The 21,272-nt window shown below is 40.6% G+C and overlaps 2 protein-coding genes across 3 annotated transcripts in view; both read left to right on the forward strand.

The window, feature by feature from the left end:
• The first annotated feature begins 4,573 nt into the window (after nucleotides 1-4,573).
• LOC147887414 (putative mannitol dehydrogenase) lies at nucleotides 4,574-6,743 on the forward strand. 2 transcript variants are annotated; one of them, XM_087394146.1, is made up of 7 exons: nucleotides 4,574-4,678; nucleotides 4,877-4,990; nucleotides 5,183-5,410; nucleotides 5,495-5,780; nucleotides 5,919-6,072; nucleotides 6,163-6,391; nucleotides 6,450-6,743. In XM_087394146.1, exons 1-6 carry the CDS (start codon nucleotides 4,605-4,607, stop codon nucleotides 6,360-6,362), a joined length of 1,056 nt encoding a protein of 351 aa, XP_087250272.1. In that variant the 5' UTR covers nucleotides 4,574-4,604; the 3' UTR covers nucleotides 6,363-6,391; nucleotides 6,450-6,743. The 2 variants fall into 2 exon arrangements, with proteins under 2 accessions (XP_087250272.1, XP_087250271.1); XM_087394145.1 differs by having other exon boundaries at nucleotides 6,163-6,384; nucleotides 6,443-6,743.
• LOC147887415 (putative mannitol dehydrogenase 1) overlaps nucleotides 6,363-21,272 on the forward strand; it is a 38,101-nt gene continuing 23,191 nt past the window's right edge. Inside the window, exons 1-2 of the mRNA XM_087394308.1 lie at nucleotides 6,363-6,508; nucleotides 7,435-7,500. Coding sequence (XP_087250434.1) covers nucleotides 6,363-6,508; nucleotides 7,435-7,500 — 212 coding nt within the window. The remainder of the gene's footprint in view (nucleotides 6,509-7,434; nucleotides 7,501-21,272) is intronic.

Here is a 21,272-nt window from a genome sequence, read left to right on the forward strand (position 1 = left end):
CTATCCAAGGTAAGTCTCTTGGCATGAAGAAGGGCATGAAGAAGGGAGCAAACAAGGGAGCGAGGACACAGAGAACTTAGATTAGTCGTAGAAGTAGTGCTAGCTACTCTTTTTTGTACTTGAAGCCATTGGCTTGACTTCGTGCCTCTCTTGTATATACACTCCTCTTATTTTTTGTACTTGAAGCCAGAGGATGTGGCTTGGCTTCGTGCTATATGTACATATAAGCACTTTTTGGGCCATGAAATAATATACACTCCTTTTATTTTTTTGGCTTTCAATTTCCCTGTGCAACGTTCTATTAATGAATGCCTTGTGAACTAAACGTTTTGGAGTTGTAATGTTTTATTCGAAATTGTAATCGTCGGCTATAGATGTGCTTGGATTCTTGCTAATTAAAATGCGGTTGGCTGTAAGAATTGAATTGCACAATATGGAAATGGGATTCTTGTAACCACATAGCATACACAACATACACATCATTCTGTTCAACCACACAAAATTTTGCTTTTATTTAAAAAAACGATTTTGTAGAGAATCTATAAGCGCGTCTATATACGCATAGATCTTTCTATTTTTTTAAAATTTCTATAGAGTGTCTAAAAGCACGTCTATAGACACGTCTGTCTATTCTATAGACACGGGTTTGTAGATGTGCAAATAGACGTGCAAATAACATGCCTATAAATTTTTTTTTAGTTAAAGAAATGCATCTGTGTGCACGTCTATGGGTGCTTTGTCTTATTGTGAGTGCAAGGGATAGTACTAGATAGTACTAAATAGAACTAGTAGCAAGATTAGTGTAAGGAGAGAATGATTATGCTCAGAGTCCTTCTCTAATACAAACAATTTTAAACATCACACACTACTAATCAACACTAAATAGTACTATTTAGTCATAACTAGTATTCTATTTAGTCATAATAACTAACTTGAAAGAGCAAACAATATATTTTGTCCTATCTTAATTCCTAGGACTGATTTCTAAAATATGGTCTATACTATAAACGTATTATGTCCCCGGTGTAGTATTTAGTACTGTGATTCTATGATTTAGTGCTAAATTTGTTTCATATAGAGTCTGTTACAGTGTTAAATGTTAGCTTTAACATCTAAACAATACTAATATTATCCGTGACAGTATTAAATAGTTGTTAAGAGTACCAAATAATAGTGTGTAACTTGGGCTTCGTTGAAAGAAGGAAGATGCACCTCTGTGAGCTCCAAGAAATGGGTGGGATGTATTGTATACTTTTTTGGGCCAAGCCTATGCCTACAAACATCCTTTTTGTTTGGGGAAACCCTGGTGTTCTCTTTCTAGAATTGGGCAACACATTGAACAACCTCACAACTTAAGGAATCCTGTCTACACTTTCAACCTCCATCTGCCCATTTGAAGGAAGCTTGTTTTATATCCACGTGATGTTTCTTCAGATTCTGTGCTTGAATTCCAAGGGCTTTAGCTACTTTGCCATCACTATATTTTTTAAATGCTAAATTGTTAGCAATCATGTGGAGAGCTACTCTCTTCACAGCAGCTAACTTATCAACTCTTTTTACAAGACTCAATGATGTCATTAGATTATCCACTATTGCCACTAATATGGACTGGCTTTGAAAATTTGTCTCATCGACAACCTCTTGAATATCTGAATGTTTTATAATCTTAGACAAAATGTCAACCTTCATTCTCAAGTCCAAGTTTTTTGTGGTATGCTTGAAATGTCGCACAATTGTTAATGTCAAGTGTCTCATGTTCGTTTCAGAGCAATGCTGTGGTAGTGCATTGAGCAAGTTCCCTTCTTGGTGTGGCACTTCTAGTGTGGAGTTTTCCATCCTGTGCACCATTTCAATGGTAAATTATGAATTAATGAATGACACAAGAAGACAATACGTCAAAACATGCATGCTCAATCTTACTGTACGAGAAAGTCATCCTAAGAGAGAGAGAGAGAGAGAGAGAGAGAGAGAGCTGTAGAATCACTCAAACATAGCTGGTTTTTACACCAAAGAGAACATAAGGTCCAAAGTGCGAGGGCTTCAATGAGAGAGAAGGGGAGAACCAGTTTGCACAGAGAATGGAGAGAGCCGGGGAGAGAGAGAGAGCAATGGACCTCTGGGAGAGAGAGAGCAATGGACCTCTAGTGAAGATGAGCAGAGATAATTGCAGGGACAGAGACAGGACTCCACGAGAGAGAAGAGAGTCGACTATCAATGGTTTCAAACATGTGCGAGTGATTCCACGAGAGAGAAAAGAGTCAATTAAGAGTAGATTGTAGATCACGGATTCCTCGATGTGCGGGGAAATCATCCTCAATTGAGAGTGGATTGTAGATTGTAGATCGTGGACTCCTCTTTATGTGGAAATCTAATCCAACTGTCAGCGCCTTTTAGTACACAATTTAGTAGTATATCTATGCTAGAACCTTTGCCAAAAAGAGTATTTTTTAAGACACCGTAGCATGCTTTCACCCTTAGTCCTTAATCCAATTTCATAGTCCACTCCTTATGAGGCCTTTTTTGAGTCCCAAAATTCCCATAATGCTTTTCACATGGGTTGTGTCACATTTTGATTTTCTCTTTCCATATGCTTATAAATATCCAACATCTTGAATAGTTAATCCCACCCATAAACACACACGCCTTATAGTTTTTGGGCGTTTGGTTATAGGAAATTTATTTTTATTGCTTAATTTAATGCCCACCTTTTTGGAAAAAAAGAAAGAAAAAGCTTCAAAGATGATACATTTTTAAACATTATAATTGAATAAACATCAAGGTACCTTTATTTCACTACTATTGTGCAATGTCCTTAATGGATTATTAACCTTGAATAGGATGTATCTTTTATACTTCAACCATAGGCAAGGGTTTCATGCTTCTTCTTTTTTGAAGAAAGGGATCCTTCAAATAAGTGAGCAACTAGATTTTCCTTTTTGTTGGAAATATTATTTATGGAATAGAAAGCGTAGCCAAGGTAAGCTAGATAGAAAGGCACATGCCACCTTATTGCTTGTCCAATTTTCAAAATGGTGAATGCATGCCCTCATAAATTATATAAATTTCAAAAGTGGCCAATAGGGGTTCTATTTAATTTTTCCCTTTGCCTTGTGACATTGCTTTGCATTAGGTGGTTTGAAATTGAGTTTTTTGGTCTAATTGTCCAACTAGCCCACTCTTTGATAATAGTATTAGTGTAATGTTAGCTGTTGATCATTATAGTGAAACTCTAAAGCACATGACACACATACTACAAATTCAAAAAGTAGTGATCAGGATAGGTTCAAATTTGTTTGCCACTTATGATGACTTTTGGAATGCAAAAATGAAGGAAAGAAAGGGGTAAAAGAGTAGGTCAAGAAGCCAAACACTTCTCATCATATGGATTTCAAAAAAAGACAAGGTATTTGAACCATATGTAGGACTATAAGATGAGAAAGAACATGTGATAATATATTGTATATTTTTTCAATAGTTTATGTTTTTTAAAACTTTTAAGGATAAGAGATACGTGTTTATTATGACAATATATAGGATGCAAGAGAGAGAGAGAGAGATTATGTGAGATTCTTCTTGTGAGGAGGCTGCTATGTAGTGAAGCCCTAAGTTCTCCAATTTCCATTTATAAACCCATCCACATGACTTTGTCACTCCCATACAAAACTATATGATGCATAAGAATAGGCATCAAGCTAACCTCTTTTCCATTTTATGGGTCCCCAATATCATGTATACATGTTTATACAATCCATACGTGCTCTTAAGAGTGTTCATTAGCATCCATACATGCTCTCAAGAGTGTTTATAGAATCCATACATGTTGTCTAAAGTATCTATTAGCCCTACATGATGTGAAGGTCAAAGGGAAGTTACTGAGGGAAGATCCAAAGGGTGTAAATGTGTCGCAACTTTGTGCCTCAATAGTGAACTCTAAGATAGATGATGCACTAAATGATGTAATATCCTCTCCATCTATGGAGATTGCTTATTGTCCTTGTCCTCCTTCTAGGGGTAGGGCAAGGTGGGGCAAGGGGTGGTATGGGGTGGGGATGGGGGTCTAGTAGAGTTAGCCTGCTTGTGTGTGTGATGTAAAAGGAGCTCTAGATTTGTCTCAAAGACACTTAAGCTTAAGTCATACTTTTGGGGCGAAGCAAAAGCATTTCCATATGTGACTAGAGCAAGGAGTGTTTGTTATTCTGGATTATTGTACGTGGCAGCACATCCATATCTACATCTGTGTTGGCATTGCTATAGATCATATTTGGAAGAGTCTAGACACACAAGCTTATGCAAGCCGGTCAATTAGAATTGAACTCGTGGTGGTAAAGTAAAACAATTAGAGGTTGAACTAGACATTTGTATGGACTATGAGGAAGGGTCATGTTCCAAGTGAAGAAGTAAAACCAATGAGAAGAACTGATGTACTATCGCAGCAATGAGAAGAACCATGCATTATGCGTGTCCCTGCAAAGCCTTTAATATCCCAACGGACTTGGAGGCCTATTTCCATTAGCGTGCCCCCCATTCAAAGTACTTCCAAAGTGCTCGTCTTGTTGCCACCCCAGCTCTCCCTATCTTGCTAGCTTCAACCATTCACGTTTCTCATGGCTCAAGCGGTTTTGGGTTACGCTGCCAAGGATTCTTCTGGTATCCTTGCCCCCTTCCAGTTCACTCGCAGGTAGTACTCCTCACACTCTCGTCTCTCCCTCATCATCTTCCTGGATTAACGTCGCCAAATCTTGTCCCTCCTTGAATCGCCAGCTCGTTTATCCCGTAGAAATGTTGTTATCCTGCAGCTTGATGAGTTTATTCATGTGGTCGTGATGGCTTTGCTTGCATCCGCTCGCCTTGTTGATTTGCTGCCCGTTTTTGACAGAGCTACCGGAGAAGAGGATGTCACCTTCCTAATCACTCACTGCGGGATATGCCACTCCGATTTGCATCAAATTCGTAATGACTGGAAAAGCTCCTCATACCCTATGGTTCCAGGGTGAGTCTCCCTCCTTTGTGTCTAGCCGGATGGCTACCCAGGCTGCTAACATGGTGGATACTGGAGGTTTTGAATATACCGGTTCGCGGCTTAGTGTAGTGATGCTCTATATTCTTGATTTTCCAGCAATGATGCTGGTATGGTCAGGTTGGCAATCGGATCCAACGTATAATACTCGTGTCTCTGATGCAGGCACGAGATTGTTGGAATCGTTACGCAAGTTGGAGCTAAAGTGAAAAATTTTAAGGTAGGCGATCATGTTGGCGTGGGATGTATGGTGGGTTCTTGTGAAAAGTGCGATGCTTGCGAGAAGTGCGAGGAGCAGTACTGCCCGAAAGTAATTTTTACATACAACAGCGTATACTACGACGGAAGTGCTACCCAAGGTGGCTATTCGACGCTTATGGTGTCCGACCAGAAGTAAGGAATTTTTTACTTCAGCAGTGGATATGTTTAGTGTGAATTACGGCCCTCAAGTTCTAACGTTGTCTCTCTTTCTATCAGGTTTGTTTTCAGCATACCCCCAAATCTTCCCTTGGATGGGGCAGCTCCCCTGCTATGTGCCGGTATAACTGTCTACAGCCCTATGAAGTATTTTGGCATGACCGAAAGAGGGAAGAGCCTCGGAGTTGTTGGGCTTGGAGGCTTGGGGCATATGGCAGTGAAGTTTGGCAAGGCGTTTGGGTTAAACGTGACGGTCATCAGTACATCGCCAAGCAAAGAGAAGAAAGCAAAGGAGGTGTTGGGCGCCGATCGTTTTATTGTCAGCAAGGATGAGAACCAGATGAAGGTGAAGTTGCCACTTGTAACTTGGGTTTGTAGGCTATACAATTCTATACGGTATGCCCTAACCAGTTCTTAATGATGTTGCATGGTTCTCCATGGAATTGACTTGTGAAAGCTGTGGTCCGCATGGAATGTTCTGCAGCAAGCTTTCAAATCATTGGACTACATAATCGACACCGTACCTGCAGTGCACGCTCTTGAGCCTCTGTTGCACCTCCTGGGCGTCAATGGGAAGATGGTTTTGGTTGGAATACCGGACCAACCTTTAAAGTTGGCCCCCGGTGCTGTAATCTTTGGTAAGTAATGTGTACCCAACAGTTGCAAAGACCGTCTCCCAGAACTATCAAACATGGAAGTTGTGTAAATTCGTCCTGATGCATGTGCAGGCCGTCGCTTTGTGGGAGGCAGCTTGATCGGGGGCACAACAGAAACGCAAGAAATGCTGGACTTCTGCGGCAAACATAACATTACAAGCACGATCGAGAAGATCCCCATAGACCAAGTGAATGCTGCAATGACAAAGCTGGAGAAAGGCGACGTGAAGTATCGATTTGTGATTGATATCGCCGGAACTCTGAAAGCCTAGATGGAGGCAGCTATAGCTGGGAGTGTTTCAGTAATCCTGACGAGCCTAGATGGAGGCAGCTATAGCTGGGAGTGTTTCAGTAATCCTGACGATACTGTTGTCTTCCCCCTTAAGCATAGTTCAGAGGACATCATAAACTTTGCAGAGTAACACATTCTCAGCAAACTTATGGGGTAGCATCCTTGTTCACACGTTAGCATCTTTTATGAGGCAGTTAATATTACTTCATTGCTAATGTTTAGAACTACCTTATACGCTTATACCTTATGGATTTTTCCCAACCGGGAATAGTTAATATTATTACTAACTTCATTGTTAATGCTTAGAACTACCTTATGCTTCTATCATATGGAATTTTCCCAACCTGGAATACGTTTTGTATCTAAAGTTGTATATTTTTGTATTTGACTAAGTAAAGGCCTCACGTTTCAACATCCTCTCTTTTTTACAACAAAAATAGCATAATTGCTTTCGTAATGGCAATAAGTCACTTTATATTCAAGCTAAATTTAACTGATGCCCAATAAATCATGCAAAATTTTGTTGTACATGATCTTGCTTATCAAGGGTCTTTTCCCTCACAAGATTTTTGGTAGTAGCCTATGAATGTCGTATGTCACAAAACCTCACCAAGTAACATGTTCTCTCACAAAACGTCACCAAGTAACATGCTCTCACAAGATTTTTATAGTAGCCTCTTCTACGTCATAAAACCTCACCAAGTAACATGATCTCTCACAAGATTTTTGGTAGTATCCTCTTTTAAGAGGCAGATCACATTGGACAATGATACACTTTATCTTCCATCAATTTGTATGAGAAAAAATATGGATCCATGCCATGGTGCTTTCCACATGAAATCTTTATGGTAAATGACTTAATTGTGTTGAAAAATAAGTGTATAATAATTTCACCATAATGGTGACAATTGTTGCATTCCTACAAGATTTATCCTATGAATAACTAGGAGAATCTTTCTCTCTATTCAGGAGATTAGGTTTGGGCTAATGCCATGCCAGGCCCTGAGCTTAGCCTTGACCTTGTCTTTGAACCAGTTGAACCTTTGGTGCAGAGTAGACTTCTCCTCTTGTAGGGACGGAGACTCCTGTGTCAGCAAGCCATCTGGGGGTTGGGTCAGGTGAGGAGCACAATGCGAATGACTTGCTCTAGCTATAGACGGAGCTTGATGCTTTCTAGAATCCCACACTCACAGGGTCCTTGTTGGATATGAAAATCATCGGTGAAGAACTGCCTCTCCGACATTACATATGTTGCCTCCATTTAGAGCTTCAAGAAGATCCACTGGCTCGAAATCGAAGCCCTCTTTAGAAAATTTTTGTGGGCTGAGGAAGCTAGCCGATGGCGCATGCACTACATCCCTTGGGAGCCTCTAAAGGTTTGCAAGCTATAGGAAGGGCTTGGACTCCTGAATGTGAGACGAAAAAATGTTGCCTTGATAGCTAAATTGCTTCCCCGATTGTTCACTAAGTATGCCCCTTGGATCGACATTACCAAAAGCCATTTGGAAAATTGCAGGTCGATAGGAGTGGGTTGTTGGGCTGGCCTTTGGTGGTACGAGTGACTTCTTTCATAATTCCCTTGAAAGATCGTTAGGTCAGACCTAGCAGTAGGTTTGGTCAGAGCTTGGAAGGAGTGCATCCCGCTCCTCACTTGGAAAGACAGACATTAGGGGAGAATTGGGGTCTCAAAAGGGCCTCATAAGAAATGGATTAGTCTTAATGAAAGGGCTAAGATAGGTCCCAAAAGGTCATAACCCCCGCCCTCACCTAGGTGGGTTAAGCTCAAAAGTGACCCCACCTCTTACACCTCTTACACAACTCGTACTCCTAGGTGGGAACCAAAAAATTCAAGATTCAAAATTCGAATTTTGAATTCCCTCCCTCCTCTCTCCTCCCTCCCTCCCTCCCCCTTCTCACTCCCCCTCCTTTCTCCCTCCTCCCCCTCCCTCCCTCCCTCCTCCCCCTCCCCTCTCCTCCCCTCCCCCTCCTCACTCCCTCCTCCCCCTTCCTCCTCGTCCCCCTCCTTCCCTCCCTCCTCCATGCCTGCTCCTCCTATCCTCCCCCTCCCTCCCTCCTCAACTGCTGCTCCTCCTCCCCCCTCCCTCCTGCTCCTCCTCCATGCCTACTCCTCCTCACCCTCCACACTTGTTGGTTTGCCCCCCTTTCCTCCTCTTCAACTATTGGTTCTCCCTCCCCCATCCCTCCTCCTCCTCGCCCTCCCTCTTCTACGTGCTACTCCTTTAAGCTTGCATCTCCACACCTTCTCCTTCTCTATAATCCTTTAGTCATGGCACCATTCGAGGACGTCTCCAACAAGTACTAGGTTCACTTAGAGTTGGAGGCTTGATATGCTAGCCTCAGGGGGGTCACTATGTATAAACCCTCTATATCACGTGCGTTTAAGGCCTATATTTAAAATCCCTTATCTGTAAATTTTTTCATTAATAAAATGTACCCCTTTTCTATACAAATCTGTAAATTTTTTCCAAAACTATATAAAATAGTCCCTTATGTATATTTATTTCTGTAAATTTTAGAAATAAAAAATATCCTTCTGTTGAACTCACGTGATAGGGTTACATATGATGAGTGACCCCCCCGAGATGCTAGCAGACATGTATTCTAGGATTGAGGGGAGCTTCCAAAATCCATAGTCTTTGTTCACAAGGAAAGAAGCATCTCGACCTTTGGGTAGAAGGATCCTTGTATCCTTTAGATCCTGCCAACCAAAAGAGCCCTCCTTTCCATACAATGCATGAGCTAGTTCAATTTGTTGGAAATGGACATGCGTGGTTGCTTGGTTATTGCAATCGGTTAAACAATACCCTGTCAATGGCTATGTAAGCAAGCAAGATGCGCAGAGCTCAAGCAGAGAGATGCTAGCACATTTAGAAAATAGCATCATTGTTGCAATGCATAACTCTGTGTAGGATCTTCAAAGGAAGAACTAGGATCTTTATGATAAAGCCAAAGCATTGGACTTGGAGTGAAATGCATTGGACTTGGAGGGACATAAATTAGAAGAGTCACTCAGTAAGCTAGCTGAGTCCAAAAAAGTCTTGGAAAGATCTATATACAATCAAATTTGATGAGCCATAGAGAAGGAACAAGAGAAGGCAGAAGAACAAGTACAAAAGATGAAAGAAACACCTTTGGGATTGAAGGAGAGGAAAAGAAGGTACTTACATAACATGGATGCATTGGCACCCACTGGTGGTGCTAGAAAGAGGAGAGTCCAGGCTACAAGGTTGCTTATCAAATGTTCCAATGAGATTACACTCTTTTGTGCTACATTGTTTATGACAGTTTTTATTGTGTTCTCCTTTGGGAACTTCATGGAGGATGTGATGGGAAGAACGGACGGGGATGATATTGACTATTCATATGCTCTAGCTAGTTTATTAAAGTCAAGCGATGTCATTGGGATACTAAGGGACCCAAGACACAAGCGCCTACTATGAGATGTGCACAGCAAGAAACAAACCAATGTGCAAGAGAAATGCTTGGAGGGTACCATTGCGTAAGGGACAAAATGACTTGGAAGAGTAAAAAGAAATCTGGCTTGCAAACCTTTGAGATGAATGCTTTCAACAATGTCTACTTAGATGTTGACAAACTGCAACAAGCAATGGTCAAATTCTATGGCATGAGAGAAGATGGTAAGAGCAAATCCATCATAGCATTGCACTTTACTTAGTTCATTTCCTATATCATGTTTATCCTAATGATTATTCTCTTTTGTTGTACAGATTGCAATGGAAAGCTCATATTTGTCATCAAAATGAATGAAGCTTCTTGCAAAGGAGGAAGAGATTAGTCTATCCCGATTGCACCAGAAGTAGAATCTCAATGTACACCATCCACATGTCAAGAAGTAGAGACTCAATGTACTCTTAGAGCATCACAGCCTCAAGAGGACTCATTTGACTCTATTCAGTTATAAATCATGTAGAAAGAAACATGAGTCCTTGAATATTTTTATCTTGTTTGTGTTGACTAATGATAGTGTTTTTTAAACTTATGTTAAATGTTACAATACATTAGGATATTTACTTATGATATTTATTCAATTTGTATTATTATTGTATTAGCAATTCTAAAAAAATAAATTGTATTAGCAATTCTAATATGATATGCTCAGCCCTACCAGACTTGTTGTAGAGAATACAAAACTATTACAAGCCATAGAAGCCAAGATCACACTAGAAGATCTCATAATTAGTATGTCTTATCTTCTCAACAATCCAATCATCCACAGACTCCACATCCATATCCTCAACATAATTACAATGAAGGAAGAAATTCAAGAAATCATGATGGACAGGCCACAGAGGCCGAGATCACACTGGAAGATCTCATCATTAGTATCTCTTATCTTCTCAATAATCCAATCTTCCACAAACTCCTCTTTCATATCGTCAACATAATTACAATGAAGGAAGAAATTCAAACAATCACAGATTGTTTCTTTATAATCTCTTTGGTAGGCCTTTATTGTTCTTTCAGCATCCCGATCAAATCAACCATACCGAGTGCTTCGATAACGTAGGTTGCTTAAGAAGTCCAATAGATCTTGTCATGCTTTTATAATACATTGTATAAGTCTTTTGCTCTCTGCTATCTTCTGAGTCTCCCTTTCTGTCTGCCTCTGTGCATTGAATTCCTCTCTCTCCATCCGTGTCAATGGAGAGACTTGTCGAATTCTTGCATCTCTCCTTGCTCCTTGGTCAGCAACCCATTGTTTGAGACTGTCGATTCCAGACTCCACGTCTCCAATGATGCTAAGGACATCCATGGTGGGTGGAGAGATGATAAATTAAGAGTGATAAATGAAGAATGTGCTTGTAGAAGGACTAGGATGCACGAAAGAAGGGAGTCTAATTATATTATTCTTGTCTTCAATCACTTTATTTCATACATTTAAACTGATTCAAAATCTATCATCTCATGTGTCTCTCAAATTTACGGTTTTTTATTTTTTACTTCACTCAATGGAAAACTCACCTCTCTAAATTTATAAAATCCGTTTTACTTTTTTTGAAGTCTAACTTATTTTATACAATAAATATCTTATGATGAGATTCTAATAATTATATCATTCTTGTGTTCCATCATTTTATTTTATAGATTTCAATGTACTGATCACTGTCTTACATTCTCACATGTCTCGCATTACGGTCTTGCATTTGTTACTTCAGATAATCTAGTCATCTCAACCTCTACCAATTCTTTATTCTAAATCTTTCATCTCACATTATGAGTCTGTAGTTCTATAAATCCCTTAGTAGTCGTTGGTCTTCTATATCTCGCCCGTAGTAAACACTTCTTCCACTTTGCTCTTCTTACCTTACTCCTCTCCTCAAGCTTACTCCTTTCATCTCACATTATGAGTCTGCACTTCTATAAAAACCTTAGTAGTCATTAGTCTTCTATATCTCACCCATAGCAAACACTTCTTCCACTTTGCTCTTCTTACCTTATTCCTCTCCTCAAGCTTACTCCTTCCATCTTGGTTGCCCATACCCTTACCTCCTCTCCTCAAGCATACTCCTTCCATCTTGCCTTACCTCCTCTAGTTACCTTCCTCTCATTACCTTCCTCCTCTTGTTTCCATGGATCTTTTTGAAGTAATCGATTCCATAGAGGAAGCCATTGGCAGCACCAAACTATGGATTGTCGAGAACCCGGGAAAGAGAGAGGAGAGAAAGCAAAATCCAACTCCGTTAACCCAGTATGAGAATGATGACTTTGCTTGTCAGAAGGACTTAGAGAAGGAGGAGAAAAGAAAAATAAGTATGGCTACTAGTGAAATAGATAAATTGAAGTCATATAGGAGAGAGTTGACAGACTTTCAAAGAGAGATATCTTCGCGTACGGCTCTTTATGGAATATTTTCACCCCAGGAAGTGCAAGCCATTCGGTATAAACAAAGTGTTATGAAAAAGAAAATTCATCAATCCTTACTTCTCTTCTATAATTTTAACTACATCGATAAGGATGAGATGAGCTCAGCTCTTGAATGGTTGAATTTAGGATAGAGAGAGAAAATAGATTTGCCTTCTAGTGAGAGGCTTATTGTAAATTTTGGTGTTTTTAAACACCTTTATAAAAATTGTGAGAGTTTGTTACTTCCACTTGTCACTTTTGAAAGTGCTTCCTAAACACTATTATAAATATTAAGAGAGTTTACAATTACTGGATCTTATTTTTTTATGTAACTTATCTCAGGCTTATTTTAACTTTTGGTGTTTGTTAACACTTTTATAAATATGGTGAGAGTTTCCTTAATACTGTAACTTTTGAAGGTGTCTATTAACACCCTCGGGGCATCATATGTAACCCTATCACGTGAGTTCAACAGAAGGATATTTTTTATTTCTAAAATTTACAGAAATAAATATACATAAGGGACTATTTAAAATAGTTTTGAAAAAAATTTATAGATTTGTATAGAAAAGGGGTACATTTTATTAATGAAAAAATATACAGATAAGGGATTCTAAATATAGGTCTTGAACACACGTGATATAGAGGGTTTATACATAGTGACCCCCCTGAGTTAACACCATTAAATATCAAGAGAGTTTGTAACTTTTGAAGGTGTCTATTAACACCATTCAATATTAAGAGAGTTTACAACTGCTGAATCTTATTTTTTCTTATAACTTATCTAGGTTGCATTAAATTTTATAAGTTGAGTTTCATCTTCTTTAAAAATATATTTAAAAATGCTTGTTTTTATATATGCTTTGAAGATTGGGTTTTTCTTAAATTTTATCCAAAAACTAGTGCAAAAGTATATGTAAAAATGAATTTGTGCATTGACAAGTCCAAAATTAATTAAATAAGTGTTGTTATGCAAAAAAACCATGAAAACTCCTACACATATGAAACCTTAATATTTTCTTTGTTTTTAATATTATTATAAAGACTATTAAAGAGAATGTAGCAGAAGAGGAGGAGCAACCCATGCTTGTGCACTCACAACTTTAAAAACATTTAGTGATGCTTTGTGAGAGCATCAATGAAGTTAAAGTTCTACAAAATCAGATCTTCCAATCTCAATAATGTTGAAGGACATACCTCTAGGAACACTTCTTTCTTCTTCTATTCCTACTACATCTCTTTTAAATGCTCAAATTTTGGTTGGTTAGGAACCTAGTGATGATTATGTTATACTAGAGATCAGGGATGAGGATGTAGTGGGACTTGAGGAGGAGGAGAGAAGGAGATAAAATGATAGGAGAGAGCTATCATAGAGATGAATTCTGCAAACATGAATGCATTAGCAAGAAGGGGGATCTCATTCAATGTGTTGTATGTGAACACCTCAGTATTTTCCATTCAGTATAGAGGAAATTCTAATCCTCTCTAATCCTAGTAAAGAGGTCAATGACAAAGTGATGATGTTCATTCTAAGGTTGCATACAAACACTCTCATGTACTTCAATCAAAACCTTGAATCTAAGAAGATATTGTTCATTTATTTTTTGATGCAGTGTGGTCATAACACAGATACCTCTATTAGTACAAAGTCATGTGTTTATGCTTCATTCTCTCCTTTTGGTAATACTTATTATCAAATTCATGCATTTATGCTTCATTCTCTCCTTTTGGTAATACTTATTATCAATAATGAAAGGACAAAAACATATGTTTGTATGTGGTTTCCATCTACAAAATTTCAATGATAGTGAGTTGTCTTTATGGCATATTGCTAGCAGCTTGCATTGGAGTTTGGTATGTGTGGACTTGAAAGCCAGAGAATGTTCCTATCTTGATTCAATGAAAGGATATTATGGCATGATGATATAGTAAGTATATAGTAAATGTTGTGTACCCTATGCAATGCCCATGCTAAGTATACTATACAATATCCACACTAATTTGTGTTATATATTATCATGATTGGAGGGTCTACAAAAAATTTGATATATGCCATTGAGGTAGTCATGCACCGATAGAAAGGTGACTTAGTAGACACAATGGATTATCTATAATGCCCAATAGTACAACGAAATATTCAATGGATTACCTACAATGCCCAGTAGTATAACAAAATAACTCCATGCAAGTAGAGGAGATTCAATCGACACTTGCACTTCAAAGAAGAGGAGGTTGATTTTACACAAACAATATCAAAGGCTCCACAGGAAGCACTGATAGAATCATAGTCTCCACATGGAGCACCAACAAAATCACATCTTCTAGACAAAGCACCATAGCCTCCACATGAAGCATCGCAGCCTCCACATGAAGCACCAGTGAAAGACTCTACTCCATTGTCAAGCATCTAGATGGTTGTATTCTCAAGTATCTTTGCATGGATTTCTTTTTGTAGAATGTAGAAAATGTGTATCTATGAGGAGCATTTGCTCATGATTTTTAAGGAGGATTGAATGTATTTGTTAAAAATACTTTGAGATATTAGCAACGCCTATTCTCCATTGATGTATAACATTCAATTTATGATATTCTACAAGTAATAGTGTGACATTCCCTCCTCATGGGCACAGGGATCATCTCTATGATGGGTTGTATCACTGGGAGAGGGAAGATGGTGCTCTTCCTAGCAATCTATTGGCCCTTAGGAAGCCTCTCTATGTCCAAGAGGTTATCGAACACATGTTGTTCGATCGGGGGAGGGCTCTCTTGGGAAGGGGAAGGCCGAGGGAAAGGCTAAGGGGAAGGCTGAGGAGAAGGTTGAGGGGAAGGATAAGGGGAAGGCTGAGGGGACGGTTGAGGATTAGGAAGGTTAAGGCTCAGGGGAAGGCTGAGGTTGAGGGGAAGGGTGAGGGGAAGGCTAAGGGTCTCAAGCTAACGCTGAGGCTAAGGCTAAGGCTAAGGGGAAGGCTGAGACTGAGGGGAAGGCTGAGGGAAAGGCTCATGCTCTTAGGGCTAGGGAGTGGGCTCACAGGACTTGGGAGGAGGAGAAGGCTCAGGAGACTAGGGAGTGGGCTCAGGGGACTTGGGGGAGGGCTCACGAGAGTTGCAGGAGGGCTCACGAGAGTCGTGGGACACCTCACAAGAGTTGGGGGAGGGCTCACGAGAGTCGGGCGAGGTGCCACCAGGGATAGGTTCGTGTGCGCAGATGCCATGGAGGTGGTGGAGGTAGAGGAGGAAGTGTGGAGGCGGCATCCAGTGGGTCTAGCAGTGTTCTTCACTCTTGCCATTGAATAATGAGAGTTAGGGTTTTTTTAACATTTTATATTGGCCAATCATGTTTTGACATCCCTTTTAATTACATTTAGGGTTTCATTGTGCCCCCTGGCCCCCCCCTAACCCCTCCAACCCCCCCACCCTCGTTGCCCTCCCCCCCATTGCTGTCAACCTACTTGCCCCACCATACCCATCACCCTCCCCTATACCCCCCACCCCCCCTCGCCCCTGCCTCATCACTTCCTTTCTGATGTGTGGATTCTTGCACCTTAGGTCCCTCCAATGAAGTTGAACCTTGTTCAATGGCACCCTGAAAGTATTCAAAGATAATCTTTGACTACATTTTTCTTGCTTCCTCAATGGGAAATTCCTCCCACACATGTTGGAGGATCTCCAATGCAGGAACCAATTCAGGAAATCCAGGTGTTGTTGGCAACGGCATCACAAAGTGCATTGCATCTTTCTTTGAAAGAAGAAACAATCTGTTGCTCATTCTTGACTTTATGTAAATCATCATTGTACTGCTATCTTTTTCAATTTTTATTCCTAGTAAGTTGCCCCCTTGAATGCTCTTTGAGAAAGATACATCTGATGCCCACTCATCTTTCTCCAACTCTCTCTTTGTCATCACTAGAATGAGATTTCCTTTACTCAATACCAAGAACCATGCTTTCTTTGTTGTGTCAACAACGGTCCAGTTTGTGAAGTCCTTTGGGGCATAAATTCTTCCATTGTATTTTAGTGTCATACCATTGACAAATGCTGTAGCCTCAAGATCCATCCTATATTAAAGCACAACAAAAATTTTAGGTACTTTGACAAACTACAATTCTTTGATAAATCAAAAGTACAATGAGTCCCATTGATACACGTCAAGTTTTCATTCTTCCAAATCACATAAGTGTCAATTTTATGCTTTGGAAATAGCCTTAAAGGATTTACAAGGCCTAGATACATGCATCAATGTGAAAAAAAATAAGGATTTACAATGAACTCGTGGATAGTGTAATATGAAATAAAGTACAATCGAATACAAATTTGAAGTGTGTTAGATATAAGTGCAAAATGCTCTGTCAACTCCCACAACTGGTACAAATATAATCTGCTCTGTCCAGTCCCTTAACTGACTCAATTGTAATCTGTCTTGTCCACTGATACAACTTCTAATCATCTTGAAAGTTTAAAAACCTTGATAGTTGCTTAAACGGTAGGGTTATTGTGAGTGTGAAATTGAATGTGAACAAATGGACTAACTCCGATTAGGAACTAGTCGAGAAATTTTGAGCATGGCTTCGATTGGCTTTTTTGGAGTTCTCTTCTCTAAGGACAAACTAATCTATGCTAATCTAAACTATACCAACCGTTGAAGTGAAGAAAAGTAAGAAATAATTTATCTTCCATTGTCCTTTTAAAATGCTTAGATTGCGAGTTAAAAGCAAGAAGTAATCTATTTTCATTGTTCTTTTTAATATACTCAGGTTGCGAGTTTAAAAAAGATAAAATTTTTATTTACAAAAACTAATTTACTTACAACTCATAAGAATTTAACATTCACAGTGATAAGAAGTTAAAATCTTGATAAATTTAAATTTAAATGATAAAAACTATAAATTTAATTGACTACAAACCTAAACCCTAGACCCTAAATCCCAAACCCAAAACCCAAACCCTAAAATCTTATTACCTAACACCAAATCCTGAACCCTAAACCCAAACCCCCAAACCACAGACCCGAATCCCCAAACCCTAAACCCTAAACTCCCAAACCCTAAACCCTAACCCCAAACCCTAAAGCCTTAAAACTTAACCCCCAAGCCCTAAACCCTAAACCCCCAAAAAACCCTAAACCTTAAACCCTAAACCCAAACCTCAAAACCCTAAACCCTAAACCCAAACCCCTAAACCCTAAATCCTAAACCCTAAACCCTAACCCATAAAACCTAAACCCTAAACCCTAACGCCCAAACCCTAAACCCTAATCCCTAAACCTTGAACCCCAAAACCTAAACCCTAAACCCTAAAACCTAACCCCCAAATATTAATGCCCTAAACACTAACCCCAAACCAAAACCCTAAACTATAAACCCCTAACCCCAAACTCGAAGCCCTAACTCCCAAACCCTAAACCCCCAATCCCCAAACCTTAAACCCAAACCCCCAAACTCTTTTTTAATTCAAATTAATTTAACTTAAAACTAATAAGAATTTAAAATTCATAATCATAAGAAGTTTAAATTTTGACAAAGTAAATTCTTATTAGTTTGAAATCACAAAATTTGAAATATAAGTAAATTTAATTTAACTTAAAGTTTATGAAAAAATATAAAAATTTAAACATAAAATTAAGAAAATAAGACTTAAAATAAAAAAATTAATATTTACCTAGAAGAATATATTAATTCTCCCTAAAAAGAAATAAATTAAACTAATAATATACGAATGTAAGTTAAACTACTTTTAAAATTTTCAAAAATGTGATAAAATTAAAATTATACTTTTTATATTCCAACACAAAATGCATTTTTTTCTACTATATTTCAAAAAATTTAATTGAGAAATTAAACTCGTAAATTGAAAATGAAAGTGAAACACATTTTAAATTTAAAAAAAAAGAAAAATTTACAATTCAAGTCTCCACAAGTTTTCCTTTTCGTTTTTCACACTTTTCATGTTTCCACACGTTTGTCTTTTCGCACAATTTTCAAGTTTCCACATGTTTGTCTTTTCAAACATAAGGATTCATAGTTTAAAAAAAGGCGAGAAATTTGAAATTCAAGTTTCCACATGTTTCTCTCAAACACCAAGGTTTATAGTTTTGTTTGTTTAAGTTTCGACTAAATCACACACAAGGTAGATAGTTTTGTTTGCAAGTTTCCACACGTTCACATTCTCCTTCACTATCTCTCCTCTAATATCCCTCATTGATCGTAGCTCCCAAATTCTTCCATCAAGACATCTCTCCTTTATCCCTCCTTGATCATCGCCCACTCATTTCTCCTCCTCATTGGTAAGATTTTCTATCTTTGAGAGTCACAGCCTTTCATTCTTACTCTCTCTATCCCTCTCTCTTGTACTTTCTCTTGCTCCCTCCCTCTCTAAATTTTCATCTCTCGTCAATCTCTCTCATCTCCTCTCTTCCTCTTCTTCTCTCTCTCTCTCTCTCTCTCTCTCTCATGCTAGTACGCTTCTCTCTCTTTTCATCTCTCGTCAATCTCTCTCATCTCCTCTCTTCCTCTTCTTCTCTCTCTCTCTCTCTCTCATGCTACTATGCTTCTCTCTCTCTCGTCTCTCCTCTCTCTCTCTTTTTCTCCTCTCTCTCTCTCTCTCTCTCTCTCTGTGTTTCCTCTCCTTTTTATTTCCTCTTCTCTTCCCTCTCCTCTCTGTTTCCTCTCATCTTTATTTACTCTCTCCCCTCTTCATTTCCCCCCCCCCCCCTCTCTCTCTCTCTCTCTCTCTCTCTCTCTCTCTCTCCCCTCCTCTTCGTTTCCTCTCTATCGCGTCGCCTACTCTCTTTCTTCATTCCTCTCTTCTCTCTCTTCATTCCTCTCTTCTCTCTCTCTCTCTCTCTCTCTCTCCCTCTCTCTCTCCCACTCTCTCCTCTCTTTTTCTCTCTCTCTCTCTCTCTCACTCATGCGCTATGCCTCTCTCTTTTCTCTCTGTCTCCTACTCTGTCTCCCACACACACACACTCTCTCTCTCCCTCTCTTGCCCCTCTATCTTTCTCTCCTCTCTCTCTCTCTCTCTCTCTCTCTCTCTCTCTCTCTCTCTCTCTCTCTCTCCCCCACTCCCCCCCTCTCTCTCTCTCTCTCTCTCTCTCTCTCTCTCTCTCTCTCTCTCTGTGTTGCGCTATCGCAGGAGTGCACCCCTCTCTCTTTTTCTCTCCCTCCCACTGTCTCCTCTCTCCCTCCCACACACACACACACACACTCTCTCTCTCTCTCTCTCTCTCTCTCTCTTGCACCCCTCTCTCTTTCTCTCCTCTCTCTGCTCGTGCTCTCTCTCTCTCTCTCTCCCACTCTCCTCTCTCTCTCTCTCTCTCTCTCTCTCTCTCTCTCTCTCACCTTTCTCTGTCTCTGTCTCTCTCTCTCTCGCCTCTCTTTCTCTTCTCTCTCTCTCCTCTCACGCTCTCTCTCCCTCTCTCTCCCACTCTCTCTCCCTCTCTCACCCGTCTATCTATCTCTCCTCTCTCTCTCTCTCTCTCTCTCTCTCTCTCTCTCTCTCTCTCTCTCCCACTCCCCTCTCTCTCTCTCTCTCGTGCTATTGCGGCAGTGCACCCCTCTTTTTTTCTCTCCCTCCCACTGTCTCCTCTCTCCTCCCTATCTCTCTCCTCTCTCTCTCTCTCTCTCTCTCTCTCGCACCCCTCTCTCTTTCTCTCCTCTCTCTACTCGCTTGCTCTCTCTCTCTCTCCTCTCTCTCTCTCTGTCCCACTCTCTCCTCTCTCTTTCCCAGTCTCTCCTCTCTCTCTCTCTCTCTCTCTCTCTCTCTCTCGTGCGCTGCCGTGACAGTGCACCTCTCCCACACTCTCCTTTCTCCTCTCTCTCTCTCTCACCTCTCTCTCTTCTCTCTCTCTCTCTCTCTCCCACTCTCTCCTCTTGTGCTCTCTCTCCTCTCTCTCCCACTCTCTCTCCCTCTCTCACCCCTCTATCTATCTCTCCTCTCTCTCTATCTCTCTCTCTCTCTCTCTGACTCCCTCTCTCTCTCTCTCTCTCTCTCTCTCTCTCTCTCTCGCACCCCTCTCTCTTTCTCTCCTCTCTCTGCTCTCTCTCTCTCTCTCTCTCTCTCTCTCTCTCTCTCTCTCCCCCCCACTATCTCCTCTCTCTCTCTTTCTTTCCTCTCTCTCTCCCACTCTCTCCTCTCTCTCCTCTCTCTCTCTCTCTCTCTCTCTCTCGCACGCTGTCGCGGTAGCGTGCCTCTCCCACACTCTCCTTTTTCTCTCTCTCTCTCGCCTCTCTTTCTCTTCTCTCTCTCTCCCACTCTCTCTCTCTCTCTCTCTCTCTTGCCCCTCTCTTTCTCTCCTCTCTTTGCTCTCTATCTCTCTCTCCCCCCCACTCTCTCCTCTCTCTCTCTCTCTCTCTCTCTCTCTCTCTCTCTCTCTCTCTCTCTCTCTCTCGTGCGCTGTCGCAACAGTGTGCCTCTCCCTCACTCTCCTCTCTTCTCTCTCTGTCTCTCTCTCTTGCTTCATCCCTCTCTCTCTCTCTCTCTCTCTCTCTCTCTCTCTCTCTCTCTCTCTCTCTCGCTCTCCCACACTCTCTCTCTCTTCCACTCTCTCCTCTCTTTTTCTCGCTCACTCGCATGTTGCGCCTCTCTCTCTTCTCTCTCGCTCTCCCACTCTCTCCTCTCTCTCTCTCTCACCCCTCTATCTTTCTCTCCTCTCTCTCCTTTCTCTCTCTGTCACCCCTCTCTCTCTCTCTCTCTCGTGCTGCCGTGGCAGCGTGCCCCTCTCTCTCTCTTTTTCTCTCCCTCCACTCTCTCCTCTCTTTCTCGTGCTCGCTTCTAATCTCTCCTCTCTCCCTCCGACTCTCTCTCTCTCTCTCTCTCGCAGCGTGCCTCTCTCCCACTCTCTCTCTCTCTTGCCCTCCTCTCTTTCTCTCCTCTCTCTGCTCTCTCTCTCTCTCTCTCTCTCTCTCTCTCTCTCCGACTCTCTCCTCTCTCTCGTGCTGCTGCTGTCGTGGCAGCGCATCTCTCTCTCCCACTCTCCTCTCTCTCTCTCTCTCTCTCTGGCACCCTCTCA

This window comes from Dipteris shenzhenensis, chromosome 23 (genome assembly GCF_047967505.1).
Source record: "Dipteris shenzhenensis isolate YYH24624 ecotype China chromosome 23, Dip_SZ_1.0, whole genome shotgun sequence".
Taxonomy (NCBI): Eukaryota; Viridiplantae; Streptophyta; class Polypodiopsida; order Gleicheniales; family Dipteridaceae; genus Dipteris; species Dipteris shenzhenensis.